This window comes from Symphalangus syndactylus, chromosome 18 (assembly GCF_028878055.3).
Source record: "Symphalangus syndactylus isolate Jambi chromosome 18, NHGRI_mSymSyn1-v2.1_pri, whole genome shotgun sequence".
Classification (NCBI taxonomy): Eukaryota; Metazoa; Chordata; class Mammalia; order Primates; family Hylobatidae; genus Symphalangus; species Symphalangus syndactylus.
This window is the reverse complement of record NC_072440.2, coordinates 102,922,815-102,942,459: the sequence shown is the minus strand read 5'-3', so window position 1 is coordinate 102,942,459 and position 19,645 is coordinate 102,922,815. Positions and strand designations below refer to the sequence as shown.

General features: G+C 49.9%; 1 protein-coding gene across 5 annotated transcripts in view; it reads left to right on the top strand.

Moving 5' to 3' along the window:
* ASAP2 (ArfGAP with SH3 domain, ankyrin repeat and PH domain 2) overlaps positions 1–19,490 on the top strand; it is a 199,553-nt gene extending 180,063 nt beyond the window's left edge. For 3 of the 5 annotated variants that reach the window (XM_055253844.2, XM_055253843.2, XM_055253846.2), the window contains 7 exons: positions 1,719–1,971; positions 4,507–4,641; positions 6,940–7,105; positions 13,702–13,751; positions 14,555–14,643; positions 15,087–15,209; positions 17,045–19,490. In XM_055253844.2, the coding sequence (XP_055109819.1) occupies positions 1,719–1,971; positions 4,507–4,641; positions 6,940–7,105; positions 13,702–13,751; positions 14,555–14,643; positions 15,087–15,209; positions 17,045–17,119 (891 nt within the window). In that variant the 3' untranslated portion in view covers positions 17,120–19,490. Of the gene's footprint in view, positions 1–1,718; positions 1,972–4,506; positions 4,642–6,501; positions 6,559–6,939; positions 7,106–13,701; positions 13,752–14,554; positions 14,644–15,086; positions 15,210–17,044 lie in introns of those variants that run through there. The other 2 variants (XM_055253845.2, XM_055253848.2) reach the window with 2 other exon arrangements.
* The last annotated feature ends 155 nt before the right edge of the window (positions 19,491–19,645 follow it).

Sequence of the window (19,645 nt, the reverse complement as noted above, 5' to 3'; positions counted from 1 at the left end):
GAAATATGTGTGAAGACCCACTGGGTGCTTAGTTCTGCACTCCTGAGCTGAGTTTGAACCATTGGTTTGTCCAGAACCTAGAAAGTGTTGGTGGTCCTGTGAGGGAGAGGCAGGGCTGCCACAGTTCATACGGAGCACCTGCTAAGCACCTGGCATTGTGCTAGAAAGGCACTCGTCATATCCAGTGAACAGATAAGAATGTGGTCAGCAAGGTTGAGTCATTTGCTCACAATCATATCTAGTTTAACGAAGCTGGCATTTGAAATAGAAGATCTAAGTTACCTGAGTCATCATTCCATGCATTCACATCCAAGAAAGCACATGACCGGCCAGGCGCAGGGGCTCACACCTGTAATCCCAGCACTTTGGGAGTCCACGGCGGGTGGATCACGAGGTCAGGAGATTGAGACCATCTTGGCTAACACGGCGAAACCCCGTCTCTACTAAAAAATACAAAAAAATTAGCCGGGCGTGGTGGCGGGCGCCTGTATTCCAGCTACTCGGGAGGCTGAGGCAGGAGAATGGCGTGAACCCGGGAGGTGGAGCTTGCAGTGAGCTGGGATTGCATCACTGCACTCCAGCCTGGGCGACAGAGCGAGACTCTGTCTCAAAAACAAAAACAAAACAAAACAAAAACAAACATGACCTTCAGGGGGAGCAGGGGTGGCCAGACTCTTAAAGGGCCAGATAGTAAACATTTTAGGCTCTTTGGGCCTAAGGTGTCACAGTCCGTGTTACAATTACTCAGCTCTGCCAGGATGGCTCAAAAGCAGCCTTAGACAGTATCTCAATGACAGGACATGGCTATGTTCCAGTGAAACTTTACTGATGAAAAACAGGTGGCAGCCCATAGGCCACTGTTTGCTAACCCTGATTTGGAGGAATCTCAGGAGCTCCTGTTCGTATGGGAAGAAAACATTGATCTCTACTAAATGAGCCATATAGCTGTTGGAGATTGAGTGCAGCGGGCTGGCCAGAGCTGGCCGCCCTGTGGGGTAACATAAGAAGGCATGTTTAGGAAGGGGAACTTCAGGGAAAATGCTGACTTAGGTTGAGATAACTTCGGCTAATAAGATAAATAGCTTATATTTTAAATCCATCACAGAATGGAGAATTTTAACTTGTAATTAACAGCTTTTTTGGTATGTGTATGTGTACTAGTCTGTTCTTACACTGCTATAAAGAAATACCTAATACCCAAGACTGAATAATTTATAAAAGAAAGAGGTTTAATTCACTCACACTTCCACATGGCTAGGAGGCCTCAGGAAACGTACAATCATGGCAGAAGGGGAAGCAGGCACCTCTTCACAGGGTGGCAGGAGAGAGAGCAAGCGAGAGCAGGGAAAACTGCCTTATAAAACCATTAGGTCTTGTGAGAATTCACTATCCCAAGAACAGCAGGGGGGAACCGCTGCCATGATCCAGTCACCTCCTTCCCTCGACAAGTGAAGATTACAATTTGAGATGAGATTTGGGTGGGAACACAAAGCCAAACCATATCAGTGTGTGTTTCCTTCACGAGACACAAGGAGGAATGAATTTTCACTTTTGCAGCTCTCACGCAACTTGTAGCTCTCAGGCAACAGTTGAGAGCTCAAATGGTACCAGGCCTGGCAGAGTTGGTGTCAGTGAGGTTTTCACCCCTATGTTGAATGTTATCACCAGGAGCAGTTCATATCTGTCTCACACGCCTCTGCCCCGTTGTTCTCCTGCAGCCCAGTCCCAACCGGCGGGAAGACCGGCCTATCAGCTTCTACCAGCTGGGCTCCAACCAGCTTCAGTCTAACGCTGTATCTTTGGCCAGAGATGCTGCAAACCTTGCCAAAGACAAGCAGAGGGCTTTCATGCCCAGCATCTTGCAGAATGAGACTTACGGAGCCCTCCTGAGTGGCAGCCCACCTCCCGCCCAGCCTGCAGCCCCCAGCACCACCAGCGCCCCGCCCCTTCCTCCACGGAATGTTGGCAAAGGTATGAAGCTGTCAGTCATCCCTGTGAATATATAGAGGGTATTGTTTTGTGGTTTGGGAGGTTTGTGGCTGCCCTGCCTCCAACTCAGTGACCTTTGGGCTCTTTTGTTTTGTAGTTATTTTATGTTTGCTTCCTAAAGGGATTCCATCATTCTTATCAGGCCAGACAGTGGTAGAGTCTCTTGATTTGACTCTTATTCTGGGCAGAGTTGTGGCATCTGCCTGGCTTGGGTAACATGGGAACTCCCCCAGGGCAGCCTGGGGTGGCCACCTGGGCTCCCGGGGCTGGGCCAAAAGACACACTCCTGCAGGTCTCCCCTCCGTGCCCTTCTGTTTGCCTTTCTCCACTCTCATTCCCAGGCCTTCGTTCTTTCCTTTTTATTTCTCTTCTGCCTTCATCTGGTCCAGCTCATGGCCCCTGCGATTACTTTTTACCAGTGATCCCCATAAAATGAAGGATAAAATGATACTAATTTGGGGAACAATGCTTGGCCTAATTGTAAAATACAAAACCAGCCCTGTGGGCCTACCAGTGTCTTAGGGCAAAAAGCATGCTTTTCTTACCTCAGCTGTAGCCTGGAGGGTTTGACTCAACAGGTGACACTTTCTGTTTTTAGAAATACGCAAACCAAAGCTCCCAAAAGTTAAGTGATTGGTTCATTCCTGAAGAGCAGCTGGCTGCGGTGCTCCTTGAAGGCAGGTCCGGCGAGTGACCCACTCAGCTCTGGGCTGAGCTGCAGTCGTGGCCGCGGCCTTCAGAGGTTTCCCACATGAAGGGGGCTGCTGAGACTTTGATGCAGGGAGGGCGGCCCAGGAGGGACAAGAGTCTGCACAGAGCATGCATCCAGGTCCTGTGGCCGCTGTGAGCCGCTGATAGAGTGGACCCCACATCCCCAAATACATCCCAAACTGTCCTTATGCAGTAGCTGCTAGCTGGGCAGGCTGGGTCGGTGCATGAGGGTGGCTGAGGCCGGGAGACCTGGCCCAGGGCTGAGCAGACAGCTGCAGCTTTGTGCTGCATGTACACTCTGCTGCGCGGCTGGGCCCGTCTTCCCTGCTGTCCTGGGTGTCTCACAGACCCTCACACGGCTCTGCCCCTATCACTCAGGGAGGCCCAGAGAAGTGACAGTGAACCTGTCGTGTGAGTCACTGAGTCATACCCCCAAGAACAAACCTGCTGAGAGCAGGCCTTCCCCCAGGCAGGCCCAGAAGCCAGCTGCTTGCTGTCCCCACACACCCCACATCCCAGACCATGTCCATCCCTGGCTTGATGAGGACGTCCCTGAGCACGGAAGGCAGCTACAAGATGAAGCCACACAGTCGCATCTCCTCCCTGTCAAACCCCCAGGCTGGCTGGTGAGGGCCCAGGGTGGGTGCAGCTTTCTCCCTGCCTCTCCCAGATCCTGCAGGCAGGCATCAATTTTCTACGGCCCACAATCAAGATGATTTTGATCATCCTCCTTCCCAGCAGTGGCTTTTGCTGGCTGTGTGTGTCACAGGAGGGAAGATTTTATTTTGTTCCACTGGGTCATGGAGGGGTAAACTCTTAATCTCCTGGTTTCCCAAAGTCTTGGAATTCGAGGATTTTGATTTTTTCCCTTTTCTTTTTGCCGTTCCTGTCCCTAGCTTCGTTTCTTCTTCCAGTGATACAGGTCATACCCCTTACCTGCTGTCTCCCCCATTCTCTGTGTAGCCCACATGTGGTCTTGGATGGAATTCTCACATGCAAATAAATAGCAAATGGAGTTGACAGTGTCAGCCTTGCACTTGGGGCAGACCTGGCTCTCCATGGGAGGAGCTCGAAGGCTTCCTCTGGACCCAATGACCTGGCCCATTTCTAGGCCTAGCCTTTGCCCTACAGGCGGTGCACAGCCTCCAACATAGGGTCACACCTGGCACCTGGGCCCTGTGCACCTGAGCTTGGAGGTTTGTGAGGCAGGATAAGGGCTTGTTACTTGGGAAATGCCATCTCTTTTATGAGTCACCTGAACCTGATTGGTGTCATCTGTGTCTGCTTCCAGCCAGAAATATGTTTGCTGGAGGGAGGGAGAGAGAGCCCCTCCTCTAGTGTCTGATTTGCACTCTGCCCTCCACCTGTGCCAGCTGGGCACATGGTGCTCCTCTTCACATGGTGGTGACTCCCGTGGCCCATGGGAAGGACTCGGTGGGAGGGTGGAGAGGAGCAGAAGTTCCAGAAGCTCCAAGTGCAGTGTTTGCAAGAGAACATTGTGGCTGTTTATTTCCTTCTTCAAATGATATTGATAGTTCAGAAATAAACTCAGGAATTTTAATTTCATGGATTGAGAAAACCAGCTGAGAATAGTCCTTGAAGCCTCTTTGGTTTAGCGGGTATCAGTGTCTATCTTCCACATGCCGGAGACAGGAGTAAAAGCGTTGAGGGTTCTAGGTAGAAGGGTCATACTGACCGTTTCATAAGGGGGAGGATCAATAACACAGTGTTCTGTTTCTGTTTTTGTTCTGTGTGTGCACGTGTATGTGTGCGTGCATGCGTCTGTGTGCATGCGTGTGGGTTCAGTTCAGACAGCCTCCTCTGCTAACACCCTGTGGAAGACAAACTCTGTAAGTGTGGACGGTGGAAGCCGGCAGCGATCTTCGTCAGATCCGCCAGCTGTCCATCCACCGCTGCCCCCTCTTCGCGTGACATCTACCAGTACGTTTTTTTCCTTTTTCTTTTCTTGCCCATGGGCTTTGTAGATCTGGATGGCGGGGGGTGCTCTCTGGAGCCACACAGCTGCCGGCACAGACACGTGCCAAGCGTCCCGTGTTGTATGGCCCCCTGTGGCTCCTGTGCAGGGCTCCCAGCTCCCCCAGCCTCCTTCGTCACAGCTGCAAACCCTTGCCTGTCCCCACACTGCACCACCAGGTAGCTTCCTCACTCCCTTCCTCTGTCTTCCAAAGCATTTCAGCAACATTTCCTCCCTTACACGGTACCCCAGGGTTTCTTTTTCCTTTGGCCATGTGGTGACTTTCAATATTTTGGGATGGTCACTTGGATTAGAATCTGGCTTTTTGTTTTTCTTTTCTTTTTCTTTCTTTTTTTTTTTTGAGATAAGAGTCTCACTCCATTGCCCAGGCTGGAGTGCAATGGTGCAATCTTGGCTTGCTGCAACCTCTGCCTCCCAGGTTCAAGAGATTCTCCTGCCTCAGCCTCCTAAGTAGCTGGGATTACAGGAGCCTGCCACCCTGCCCAGCTAATTTTTTTTTTTTTGTATTTTTAGTAGAGATGGGATTTCGCCATGTTGGCCAGCCTGGTCTCGAACTCCTGACCTCGGGTGATCCACCTGCCTCAGCCTCCCAGAGTGCTGGGATTACAGGCATGATCCATCGTGCCCAGCCTTGTTTTTCTTTTTAAGACAGGGTCTCTCTTTGTCCCCCAGGTTGGAATGCAGTGGCACAATCATGGCTCACTTTAGCCTCCAACTCCTGGGCTCAAGCGATCCTCCTGCCTTAGCCTCCTGAGTAGCTGGGATTATTGATGCAAGCCACCACGCCCAGCTAATTTTTGTATTTTTTGTAGAGACAGGGTTTTGCTATGTTGCCCAGGCTCGAATTCTTGGGCTCCAGTGATCCACCCGCCTCGTCCTCCCAAAATGCTGGGATTACAGGTGTGGGCCACCACACCCAGCCTGGCATGTTTTCTTTAATGTCAACATGTGGTTGAAAGTCCTGAAAACCTTGGGGAGAGAAGCAGGAGGAGGTTTTTAAGAAGAAGTTTTTCTCCAGTGTGCAGAGCTAGAGTGTCTTTTTTCACTGGATCAGAGAAGCGAGCCTTGGATGCTGCCCCGTCTCCTGCTGCAGCAGCCCTGGAGCGGGGAGTCCAGCATCTCTGGGCTTCATTGCTTCCAGAGCATGAGAATTCCTGAGCCGAGGTGCTTGTGACTTCCTTAGAATAAGTTAAAATTAAAAGCAGCCCAGCCCCAGCTAGTCGGTGCCATGTGTGCACATGTTGGCGGCAGAGCCAGGAGCAGTGGGTCTGGGAGGGTCTTCAGAGGTTTCCAAGGCGAACACACAGAAGGCCGGAACCACTTTCCTGCCTCTCCGTCTGGTGGCCCTGGGGCTGCATTTGTGTGCTAGAGTCAGCCTTTTGAGTTTTCCTTTAAATTGGAAAAAGGAAACAATAATGATAAAAAGAAAGATCATAAGCTGGATCCCTTCATTTTCCCCATGCCAGGTTCCTCTTTGTTTAGCTGAAGGCCTCATTCTTCCTGGCTTTTCCTGGCCCAGGGAAATCCAGCGCCTTACGTGTTACCCATCCTGAGGCTCAGTATGATAAGCCCGACACTTAGAGAGGGCTCAACGCCCATCCCGGGAGGAGAGACGGAGGAAGGAGACTTGGGCTCACAGCCTCCCTGCAGGTCTTACCAGCTCTGCCACCCTTGAAGAGAGCTCTTCCCCTCCGTGGGCCTCAGCCGCCTCGTCTGTAAAACGTAGACACTAATAAAGCTCCTCACCCACCCGCTCCAGAGACTGAGGAGCCATTACTCAGTTAGTAGCTCCCATCTCTCCTCAGGTCCACCCTGCCTAGCAGCCCGATGAAGTGGGCAGGGCCTCATCCCTTTGGCCACAGGTCAGTCAATGTGCCAAGCAGGCCCTGCTTCCTCGGGCAGAGCTGAGGGCCCTGGCCTCCTGCTGTTGGGTCTTAGAGTCAAGAGCAGGAACTGCTGGCTTTCCCCCAGGGAGTTCTAGCTGAGAGAATACTCACTCACGGGCTGATAGAAAAATTGTCATCCTAACTTAAGGCTCGCAGCTTCCTTATTAGTTTGGAAAGGACTCCCTGCTTCCTCCCTGCGAATAGTTTTCTGAAAACTGGCAAGGAAATAGCAGCAGGTTTTTCCTTAGGAAATAGCAATAGAAAACTGAAGTCTTTCTCAGAAAAGCCTCCAGTGAGGAGGCCTGAGTGGGAAGCCTCATGGCTGACCCTCTGCATGTCTCTCCCGTTCCTCCGCAGATCCCCTGACCCCCACGCCGCCCCCTCCCGTTGCCAAGACGCCCAGCGTGATGGAAGCCTTGAGCCAGCCGAGCAAGCCTGCCCCGCCTGGGATCGCGCAGAGCAGGCCCCCACCTCTGCCCCCACAGCCGCCCAGCCGCCTCCCGCAGAAGAAGCCTGCGCCGGGGTAAGCCGCTCCCGGCCAGCTCAGCCACCCGTGCTCCTGCCCTCTGACCTCACCTGCCAAGGGCTCTGGAGGAACGTTTGCAATCCCCAGGGCTCCTACTTCAGCGTGGGTGCCACATAACTAATTCATCGGGTCTGAAGGGTCTTAAAAATAACTGGAGGATTTTTAGACTGTAAAAATGTCTTACAGATATACATTTTAAGTCCACAGAATGAATTCAGATGAAGTGTCCTCAACACACAAGGCCTCTGGGTTCTATTTGCTGCTCACCCCCCAGGTGGTCTCTGTTCCTGTTTTCTTTCTATTTTCCCAAGGTTGTTTTGAACACATAGACCCTCTGTTGTGTGAGGCATGGATTTCCCACAAACAAGGACATTGTCCTACATAACACAATACCACCTGCAAAATCAGGAAATTAACACGGATGTAGAAACACCACCCCATCCTTAGAGCCAGTTCAAGCTTAGCTGTTTGTCCAAATAATGCCCTTTGTTGCAGATGGGTCCAGTTTGTGGCTCTTTTTTTTTTTTTTTTTTTTTGAGACTTAGTCTAGCTCTGTCGCCCAGGCTGGAGTGCAGTGGCGTGATCTCGGCTCACTGCAAGCTCCGCCTCCAGGGTTCTCGCCATTTTCCTGCCTGAGCCTCCCGAGTAGCTGGGACCACAGGTGCCTCCCACCACGCCTGGCTAATTTTTTGTATTTTTAGTAGAGATGGGGTTTCACCATGTTAGCCAGGATGGTCTCGATTTCCTGACCTCGTGATCCACCTGCCTCGGCCTCCCAAAGTGCTGGGATTACAGGCATGAGCCACCGCACCCGGCCCCAGTTCGTGGCTCTTAATCTGAATCTTTATGGTGGGAAATGGTTCCTTTTAGTGGAAATGATATTTGGAGGCCAAGTTCTGGGGGCTAGGTGGAGAGTCGCTGCTCGCACACAGGCCCTCTGAGCTGTTAGAACTTGGAAATATACACACATGTACCTGGATACATACATACACCACTTATCTCTCTATTCCGTATATTTCTGTATTGAAATCCATGAGTTCACATTGGCATCTCTAATTTCAGTTGTTCTAGTAACAAACCACACCAAACTGTCAGACATGAGGCACAGCCAGTTTATTCTGCTGACAGATTGTCAGGAATTTGGATGGTACTTTGGGGTCTTTGTCTTTGCCCCACAGTATCTGGAGCCTTCACTGAAAGGACTTGAAGCCTTGGGGTGGTTGGACACAGGAGGTGACTTGTTGGCTGGGGGGCACGGTCAGAGCCTCTTCACCCACCCTGTGGTAGCCGATGCTGCCTCTCAGCCAGATTCTCAGCTGGGCTGTGACCAGAACACCTACATGTCCCTGGCATGGGCTTCCTCACATCACGGTGGCTAGGTCCAAGAACAGGTGCCCAGAGAGAGGCCTGGCCCTGGAAGCTGGCACGGAATGACTTCTGCCATACATTACTGCTCATTTACAAGCTCAGACACAGTCGGGGCAGAGAGGATTGTGGAGTGGCACAAGGAAGTCATCAATTCCACCTCTCAATAAAGAATTTGGGGCCGGGCGCCTTGGCTCACTCCTGTAATCCCAGCACTTTGGGAGGCCAAGGCGGGCGGATCACCTGAGATCCGGAGTTCAAGACCAGCCTGGCCAACATGGCAAAACCCCATCTCTACTAAAAATACAAAAAAATTAGCTGGGCTTGGTGGCGGGCACCTGTAATCCCAGCTATTCAGGAGGCTGAGGCAGGAGAATCTCTTGAACCCAGGAGGCGGAGGTTGCAGGGAGCCGAGATTGTGCCATTGCACTCCAGCCTGGGCAACAAAAGCGAAACTCCATCTCAAAAATAAAAAAATAAAGAATTTGGAGACTAGGCACCATGGCCCACACCTGTAATCCCTGCACTACTCTTTTTTTTTTTTTTTTTTTTTTTGAGATGGAGTCTCACTCTGTCGCCTAGGCTGGAGTGCAGTGGCACGATCTTGGCTCACTGCAAGCTCCGCTTCCCGGGTTCACACCATTCTCCTGCCTCAGCCTCCCGAGTAGCTAGGACTACAGTTGCCTGCCACCACACCTGGCTAATTTTTTTTATATTTTTAGTAGAGATTGGAGTTCACCGGGTTAGCCAGGATGGTCTCGATCTCCTGACCTCATGATCTGCCCTCCTCGGCCTCCTAAAGTTCTGGGATTACAGGCGTGAGCCACTGTGCCCAGCCCATCCCTGAAGTTTTTTAGGAGTAGAGAAATAAAGTTAAACTTTTACTCAGTCCCTCTGTTTTTCAAGATATTCCCAATAGCCGCACCTGGTATCCCCCGTCCAGACACCATCCGTTGTGCCCTCTCCAAGAATAGAAGCTTCCTGTCCTTAGTAGGTTGGGCAGGACAGCGGCTAAGGCTTCTCAGATTCCAGGGATTCAGGAGCGCCTCAAACAGATTTTTGGCTAATTCTTCTTCTTACTACCTTGCCTTTCTCCCCTTCCAGAGGGTCCTGAGCCTTCTGAGGACACTTCAGGGCTACAGATAGGAGCATTTCAGGGCCTTCCTCACTGCTGGAGTGGGATTCCATTCCCGAGATCAACTAGGTTGACTGTGATTTATCTTTCACTCTGTTGCCCAGGCTGGAGTACAGTGGTGTAATCATGGTTCACTGCAGCCTCGACCTCCTGGGCTCAAGTGATCCTCCCGCCTCAGCCTCCGCATAGCTGGGACTACAGGCACGCACCACCATGCACCATGCCCAGTTAATTTATTTTTATATTTTGTAGAAGTGGGGGTCTCCTTATGTTGCCCAGGCTGGTCTCAAACTCCTGGGCTCAAGCAGTCCTCCCACTTTGGCCTTTCAAAGTGCTGGGATTACAGGCATGAGGCACCGTGCCTCACCTCTTTTAGGTTTAATTTTTTTTTTTTTTGGAGACAGAGTCTGGCTCTATCCCCCAGGTTGGAGTGCAGTGGTACCATCTCGGCTCACTGCAAGCTCCGCCTCCCGGGTTCACGCCATTCTCCTGCCTCAGCCTCCCGAGTAGCTGGGACTACAGGCGCCTGCCACCACACCCTGCTAATTTTTTTTTGTATTTTTAGTAGAGACAGGGTTTCACTATGTTGGCCAGGATGGTCTCGAACTCCTGACCTCGTGATCCGCCCACCTCAGCCTCCCAAAGTGCTAGGATTACAGGCTTGAGCCACCGCGCCCGGCCTTTTAGGTTTAATTTTTAAAAATCATTTCCCTTGGGAAGAAGTGGAAGTAAATATACTTAAATCTGCCATTTCAACCAGAAGACTCCCAAAACTTTTTAAATGCTACTTTGCAAGATAACTTTCTAAAATATAATATGCAGGGCTGGGCGCAGTGGCTCACACCTACAATCCCAGCACTTTGGGAGGCCAAGGTGGGTGGATCACTTGAAGCCAAGAGTTCAAGACCTGCATGGCCAACATGGCAAAACCCTCTCTCTACTAAAAATACAAAAATTAGCCGGGCGTGGTGGCACACACCTGTAATCCCAGCTATTTGGGAGGCAGAGGCCAGAGAATCACTTGAACCCAGGAGGCGGAGGTTGCAGTGAGCCGAGATCACACCACTGCACTCCAGCCTGGGCAACAGAGCCAGATTCCGTCTCAAAAAAATAAAAATAAAATATGCATATCTGTGCCTTCCTAGTCTTAAACAGCTGCTGAATTATGCTGTAATGAATGGGCTTTCCAGTGCTAATTATTTCTGCCTCTACACCAAAGTGGCCACAGGCCATGCTTCCCTTGGCTTCTGGGCTCTCTTCTGCCTTCCCTTATGACTCCCTGGGATTGACGCTTTCCATGCTGCTGTTTTTCAAGACAAACAAATCATGTGTTGAAGTCCTGGCTAAGGAGCCATCAGCTCCCAGCAGTTATTGGGACTCTGAGAACTCTAGATGTCAGTTGTGAGGTGCAGGTTCCTTGTTCTCAGAAGCGTTCTAGCTCGGGGGAGCTGGGCAGGTTTCCTCTCGAACACAATTTTACCTGGTTTCAGACCTGACAGGCAGGAAAAAGGGAAGCAGGGCAAATGAGGTTAGAGTTACCCAGGACAGACGAGGATGGGCGGAATCATGTCGTCAGTGCCCGGTGGAGTTCTGACTCTAAAGGAATCCACTGGCACATTCTCTTTGTAAAGAATGCTATCCTTCCCCCACCACCGGTGATTTTGTCTCTGGTATAAATGGGAATTTCACACCCATTCTCTCAGGGTAGGGGTCAGCAAACTATGGCTCACAGGCCATATCCAGCCTGCTGCCTGTTTTTTAGGGCCATGAACTAAGAACTAAGAATGGCTTTTATATTTGTAATTGGTTGGGAAAAAAATCAAAAGGATTTTTTTTTTTTTTTTTTGAGATGGTGTCTCGCTCTGTCGCCCAGGCTGGAGTGCAGTGGCTCGATCTCTGCTCACTGCAAGCTCTGCCTCCTGGGTTCACACCATTCTCCTGCCTCAGCCTCCCGAGTAGCTGGGACGACAGGCACCCGCCACCACGCCCGGCTAATTTTTTGTATTTTTAGTAGAGACAAGGTTTCACCATGTTAGCCAGGATGGTCTCGATCTCCTGACCTCATGATCTGCCCTCCTCAGCCTCCCAAAGTGCTGGGATTATAGGCGTGAGCCACCGCGCCCGGCCTCAAAAAGGTATTTTATGGCGCATGAAAATTGTGTGAGATTCATTTCAGCGCTCATAAAATATTATTGGAACATTAGCCACACTTGTTTGTTTATGCAGTCTGGGGCTGCTTTCACGCCACAGTGGCAGAGTTGAATACTTGAAACAGATGCTAGAATCCACAAAGCCAGCTGGGTGCAGTGGCTCACACCTGTAATCCCAGAGCTTTGGGAGGCCGAGGCAGGAGTATTGCTTGAGACTAGGAGTTCGAGACCAGCCTGGAAAACATAGTGAGACCATGTCTTTACAAAAAATTTTGAAAGTTAGCCAAGCATGGTGGCGTGCACCTGTAGTCCCAACTACTCAGGAAGCTGAAGCGGGAGGATCCCTTGACCCCAGGAGTTCGAGGCTGCAGTCAACTGATTGCTTCACTGCACTCGAGCTTGGGTAATAGGGCAGGACCCTGACTCAAAAAACAAACACAAAGGCCAGACGCAGTGGCTCACGCCTGTAATCCCAGCACTTTGGGAGGCCGAGGTGGGCGGATCACCTGAGGTCAGGAGTTTGAGACCAGCCTGGCCAACATGGTGAAATCTCATCTCTACTGAAAATACAAAAAATTAGCTGTGTGTGGTGGTGCACACCTGTAATTCCAGCTACTCGGGAGGCTGAGGCAGGAGAATTGCTTGAACCCGGGTGGCAGAGGTTGCAGTGAGCCGAGATTGTGCCACTGCACTCTAACCCGGGTGACAGTGAGAGACTCCATATCACAAAAAAAAAAAAAAAAAATTCACAAAGCCTAAAAAGTTTACTATCTGCCTCTTCAGAGAAAAAGTCTGCTCACTGCTGTCCCAGAGGATCAGGCCTTCCCTGCGAGTGTTCTGTACTTAGGGATGACTGCAGGCTAGGGGGTCAGCCAGGTCAGTGTAATGATGTCTGCAGAGACATTTACACCCAGAGACATTGATGGAAAACAAATGGCTAGACGAGTCAAATGGGAGGGGTCTTTGTTTTATGGAATAAAACAGAGTTCCTTTTCAGTTCCTTCAGAGTATGAGCAAAACCCGTGTTGATGTTTTCTCTCCCTTCATTCTGGGACTGCAAGCATCGAAGCCAGACAGGGTTCATTCCGAGCAGCAAAGGGAGTGTCACAGATGGGAGTGTACAGTGGAAAGAATCCCATCCTTTCCTTCCCCTTCCTTTCCTCCCTGGTCTTCCTCTCCTGCTTCTCCAGCCCCAGTCCTGTGCCTGGCTTTATGCTAGGTCCAGGAGACCCACCGGGGAGCTGAAGCCAGTGGCACTGGTCCTTAGCTCTGGAGTTGATGGATCTTGTGTCACACCTTTTGCAGATGAAAGTGCTGACCCTCCACAACCCATTTATCCAGGGCTGCCAGGTGGCAGGTTCGAGCTGAGGGACCCCTCTCTGCCAGCCCTGAGAACTACTTCCTCAGTCGTGCGTTTCTACCTTGTGGCTTTGGGGTGTGCTGGCCCAGAGGCTCATGAATGGGGCTTGAGCCCGTGGTCAGCCACATTGGTTCCCAGAAGCAGGGACCGCAGAGGCATGGACAGCGCTGACCCAGAGTGCTCAGACCTGTCCTGGCAGAGCCATCTGGGCCTGAGGTTAAGGTTCAGCCCTGCCCTTTCATGTGATGGGACCGAGGCAGGGAAGGGGCTGAGCAGACTTGGGGCTGCTGGCCAGTGCCCAGTGCCCAGCATCCCTCCAGACCCTGGCCATCAGCAGCAGGCTCACGTGGACAGAGTGCTCTGGAAAAGCCCTGGTTTTAGGATCAGAAACGTTGAATCTAGCAATTTCCTCAGGGCCTCTCATTCTTCCTTTTCCGATAAAAAAGAGACAGCTAAGTGACAGTGGAGGAAACCACCTCACACACTCTGAGCTTGAACTCAGAAGATTCTCTGATAAAAGGGCATGAGAAAGGGGCAGGTACCCTCAGGTGGCAGTAAATCTACTTTTTCCCTGTCTTTGTAGAGCTGACAAGTCCACCCCACTGACCAACAAAGGCCAACCAAGAGGACCTGGTAATTATTTAATTTGGGACTGAGTTTGTTTCTGCTTGGTCCATGGGGGCAATGTGGGGGACATTCTCTGCCAGGTGGTCAGGCCTGAGGGAGGGTCCAGCTGTCTGCCATTCCACAGCCCTCCTCCCCTCCTGCCCCCCTCCCCTCCTTCCCCCCTCCCACCTCCCCTCCTTCCCCCCTCCCACCTCCCCTCCTTCCCCCCTCCCCCTCCCCTCCTTCCCCCCTCCCCTATTCCTGCCTTCCTCCTCTGCTCCCTTCCCCTCCTCTCCCCTTCCCTCCCCCCATCTCATGCCTTCCTCCCCTGCCACCTGCCTTCCTCCACCCCTCCCCCCCACCTCCCTCCTCCCTCCTCCCCCCCACCTCCCTCCTCCCTCCTGCCCCCCACCTCCCTCATGCCCCCCCACCTCCCTCCTCCCTCCTCCCTCCTGCCTTCCTCCCTCTTCCCTCCCTCCTTCCTCCCTCTTCCCTCCCTCCCTCCTCCCTCCTGCCATCCTCCCTCCCCCCTCCTCCCTCCTGCCATCCTCCCTCCTCCGTCGGCCTCTGAGACCCCTGCTCCTGAGCAGCTCACTCCTGGGGCCCCTCACCCTGTCCCCTCCTGCTGACATGGTGGGCTCACTGGGGGACACTTGCTGCCACACAGGCTCTGCAAGGGCTGCATCCAAGTCAGAAGGTTCCCTTTTCCCTCAACAGATGGGAACACCTGGGGAAACCTGCTTCAGACACACCCTGTGGCTTGTACATTGTTTACATCTCATGGTTATGATTGATGGGATGTCTTAAGTTGCTTCATTTTTGCCCTACAGTGGATCTCTCTGCAACAGAAGCTCTGGGTCCTCTGCCCAATGCTATGGTCCTGCAGCCCCCTGCACCCATGCCTAGGAAGTCGCAGGCAGTAAGTGATGAGCCCCCTTTCCTGCCTCTCTGCTCTAGCCAGGGGGGTGCAGGTGGTTTCACAAGGGCTCAGGGGAAGCAAGCCTTCCCCTCTTCCCTTGGTTGGGGCAGGGCAGGGGTCTTCTTGGTACCTGATTGCTTGGATCTGGGCAGCTGGTGGGTTTGTCCCTCCCGCCGCAGCTGCAGGATGGGCCCACTCAGAGTACCCTGCCCCGGCCGCTTCGTTTCCCAGCCCTTGGCCCCTTCTTTCTGCTTGGTGGGGAGCTCTTCCGTTTTCTCTCCCTGGCTCCTGAGCTGCATTGACCTGCCTCACCTTGGCATCTGCAGGCTTCCCAGGCCTGGGTATGGGACTCCTGAGACCAGGGGAGGCAGGGTGCTTGAGCTCTCTGCCCTGAGAGCTGAGGCCTACAGCCACACTAACCTTCGTTCCCACTCCTGACACAGACCAAGTTGAAGCCTAAGCGGGTGAAAGCGCTCTATAACTGTGTGGCTGACAACCCCGACGAGCTAACCTTCTCCGAGGGGGATGTGATCATCGTGGACGGGGAGGAGGACCAGGAGTGGTGGGTGAGTCAAGGGTGGGCCTGGGAGGTTCCTGGCGGCTGAGCCGCATCCACCTGGCTGGAGAAACCGGCTCGCAGGTGAGGTTTTCTCAGCCTGAGCAGTCCAGACGTGGTTCCTGGTGCCTCTGCCCCTTAGCATCTTCAGGAGTTGCTTCCTCCATGGACACCCCCTTCTGAGCAGGCCTGATTATTCCCCAGGGTGGCTTCCTTCCCTGTTAGGGTGCAGTTTCCACAGTACCCATGAGGGCCTGAAATGAGACTCCTTCATTTTGAGGTCTTGAGTTTCTAGATCATCACCCCCCATTGCTGGATTAGTGGAATCGGGTGTCTGGAAAGAGCTGACCTAGAGTGCAGAGCCCCAGGCCCGAGTCTGGTCCTGAAACAAGCTGTGGCCGCCCAGGCATCCAGCAGGATGTGGGAGCAAGATGAGTGCCGGCCACCTAAGAATTCAGAATTGGCCACTCAGGCTGGTGGCTTGGGGCAGGTTGCTTTTATCTTTCAGCATTAGTGGGATCATCTGTGAAAGGGAGGTCACACTCACAGTCTGGTGCAGATGATTGTAAGCACCCACTAAGCGGCAGCCGCATACAGCGAGGGCGGTGGATGGACCGGCTTGAATGGGACAGAAAGCCCCAGGCTGCGCCCACCACACAACAGATGCAAGCGGCACGGCTCCACAGCTGAGCCCAGAGCACACAGTTCAGCCGGGAGCTCACAGGATTTAGGGGAACTGCTGCGTCAAGTGCAAGGAGTGTGGACACTGTCTTTAGTCACGGTTCCTCAGAGCTCCCACTGGCGTTTAAACTGCATGTCTTCAGCCTCCAGAGGCGCTATGAGCTCAGGGCCAGGCAGCACTGCCTTCATTTGGCAGAGCTGGGTTCACCGGTCTTTCCTGTGGCCTCGTTTGCCCTTAATGGATTAAAAGTGTCTGTGGACTGGGCGCAGTGGCTCACGCCCATAATCCCAGCACTTTGGGAGGCCGAGGCAGGTGGAACACTTGAGGTCAGGAGTTCGAGACCAGCCTGGCCAACATGGTTCTCTACTAAAAATACAAAAAATTAGCTAGGTGTGGTGGCAGGCACCTGTAATCCCAGCTACTCAGGAGCCAGCCAACTCCCACAGTTGCCTACAACCGACCATCCGGACGGGGCACCAACCTGACCACGGGCTTAGCCATGTGGAAAATACCTGCTCATTTCCAAAACTGGAAAATAGAGGGCATAAAGGAGAAAACAGAAGTTGCCCATAACCACAGCACCCCCCACCCACTCCACAAAAAGCCCATCATTCATATTTTGGCTGTTTTTAGCCTTGTATTTGCCTACATCATTTACACTCTTGAGATCATATTTGGATATAATTTATGTATCTACCCAAGAGGGAACGTAAGTGGATAGAGTGAAGCCTTCCACACGTGCTTGACTCATTGAAATGGGGCCAACTTATACGTTTGCCACTTTCGGCGACGTTGCAGCTCACAGGCTTGTGACACTCAGTTCATTCATTCATTCAAAAAAGGCAAGCGGGAAGTAGTGGTCAGACAGCCGACCTGTGTGCCTCGCAAGAACAGGTGGGGGTGGCCATCCCCACGAGCGAACATCTGAGACGTGGCTGGGAAGAGCTCCTTACACAGGAGAGCCCTGCACTGTTTGAAATGTGGTGAGGAAAAAAGGACAAAAATCGTTTGGATGTTTTACCTAAGTAGTTCCTTGTCAGAAGAGAGTCTTCTGAACCAATCTTGCTTTTTTCCACCAAACGCTCTATGTAATTGTAATGCTCTTCAAAGTTTCCACCAATATTTGGAATTTTAATAACAACCTACCCTTTTCTCCGTTTCAGATTGGCCACATTGATGGAGATCCTGGTCGCAAAGGCGCATTCCCGGTGTCATTTGTGCACTTTATCGCTGACTGAATTGCTACTGAACAAAAGCATTAACAGTTGTGTTCCTGTTTCGTTATTGGTACCAAAACTCTTGCCAGATAACCAGTTTCATGAACTGTTTGTACGGTAGCCCATGTTCTCTAATGCCACTGCTCTGTTTTAAAAACTCAAGACGCAATTTTTACATATCAGTAATTGTTTTTATAATTTGTGGTTTTCATGAAACATTGCTATGCATTTATTAGGAAAAGCTGAATTTCCCAACAGGTGAACTGAAAAGTTCTTTTAACTATTATACATAATCAAGATCCTGCCTCTATGGAATTAGCTAACCCTAAAAATGTTTGCATTAAGGGTATTGGAAATAAATTCTTCCTGCATTCCTTGGCCCAGTTCTGGAGTTGGTGACCTTTAGCACAATTATTATTTTAGGCGGCCAGTCAACTGCTGCTTCAGAAGTCCATAGCCCAGCTCTGAACTTTCTCGATAAAATGCCATCAGTTCACCTTTAAAGACACATATTCCTTTGAAATCCACCCAGTGTTTAAAAAGCAACTTGGAAATTTACACATTAGCATTGTACTTTCTAGCCCTAATTTGTGAGGTTGCAGCTATCATTATATTCTGCATGTATGTATAACCTGTTGTGAACAATTCATACTTAACAAAACTACTGATGGTTTATGACAACGTAGGGTAACTACAGTTCATTTCGTTCCAGGTTATATAAAACTGCATTTCCTGAATTTGGTTAAAAACTAAGGATGATGGATTGCAAAACAGTTCTTTTAAATTAGTTTATATGCTTTAGGTGTTTTGGAATTCGCCTTCTTGAACTTCCTGAATCACACAGAAAGCAACTGTACACAGTAGAATTCTGTGGCGCAGACCACACTGTATTAATGCATCACTTGCTGTTTCCTACTGAGTGTACCACTGCCTTCCCTTCTAGCCCATGAGAATGTTTACTCAGTTTAGTGTCTTGTATTTATATAATACTCCAACAGGAATGGTAGTCACACTGTCTTGAAATTGAATCTGTCCATCTGTTTATAATCAAGAACATACCAGAAATATATAGGTCCCAGATAATACTCCCAAACATCCCAGTTTTTACTATTTAAGGCCATCATATGATTCTTAAGCTACTTGGGGTGGTAGTAGGGGGATTAGGTTGTCTATTATAAAACCAAAACTCATTAGTTTAATGAACTTGACTGTCATACCTCTATTTAGTAATTGTGAGGGTAAGATTCATAGTAGGAATATTGGAAATTTTGACACTTTGAGAATAAATAGGCATATGATACCCACTTGGACTTAAAAATAAAGGAATAAATTTGAGTGTAGGCTTGGAAAGTGAGGCAGCAATGCTGTTAACTGCATTTGTTGTGTTGGTGCATTTGATTGAAGCAGCTTGTCTTTATTATGCAAGACTGTGTAGAGTTTTTTTTTTTTTTTTGGCATTGTACTTTTTGTTGTTGTTATAAAGGAAGACAGAACAAACTGGAATGTTTTATGATGTTGTATAGCAATCGCTTTTTGCCTTTCAAAGTTCCGGGTAAAAATGTGTTAGATATGTAGTTTTTTTTCGTTGTTGTTTTTTGTTTTTTTAAAGCACTACATCTGTTTTCACTAATTGTTAATTTCTGTTGTTTGAACCCTTCATTTAATTTTCTCATAGATTTAAGTAAACAGTTGTATTTTGCACAGTGCACTTATGTCTATTTTAACAATCCTCCTGCATCTGTATTTTATAGTCAGCCTTTTGACCACCTGGTGCCAGCTATATAAGGAATAAAGTTGATTCATATCAACATTAGAACTCCAGTCCCAAACTAATCTGTCAGGTTCACTGGTACATAAATACCTAGGAAATATTTTTCCAGTCTACAATTTGGTGCTATTGTGCAGTAACTAATAGTACTCTTACCAGAGGAGAAATTATATTAACGACCCTGCTAATATCCTTTCTTAGTTATTTGCTCTTTGCAAATTAAAAAAAGCAACTGAGAGAAAGAAAAACATTGTAGATATCTATTTATATTTAAAGTTTATGTTTCATGAACTGCAGCTGCAGGATTCTGGCATTTTGCATGCCATTCTCCATCAGATCTGGGATGATGGCTCAGAATATGTACACAGACTAAGAGTAACTGTGTGATCTGTTAAGGGGTGGATAACATGATATGCAGCTTAGGATGCTATTTTGAGATGTATGATATTCAGTTCATTCACCTGATTACTTTGGTTGCAGCACAACTGTATATATTGTATAACCGAAATTGATTATTTTCATTGTCCTCAATGCAGTGATTTATAATTAGAGCATGTTTAATAAGTTTACTCTTCTTGTTAACTAGTCATTTGACTGGAAAAAAATAAAATACTTTTAAATGGACATGGTTTTAATGTTTTTAATCTTTAAAGTTTTGTATATTGACAGTCCTTTAAAAAAAAGTACACTATCATACTGTACATGGGATCCTTTACATACTACTTTTAGCGTGAGCGGTAATCTTTTAAGGTTCTCTTAACTCTAGGAATTGTGGTTGG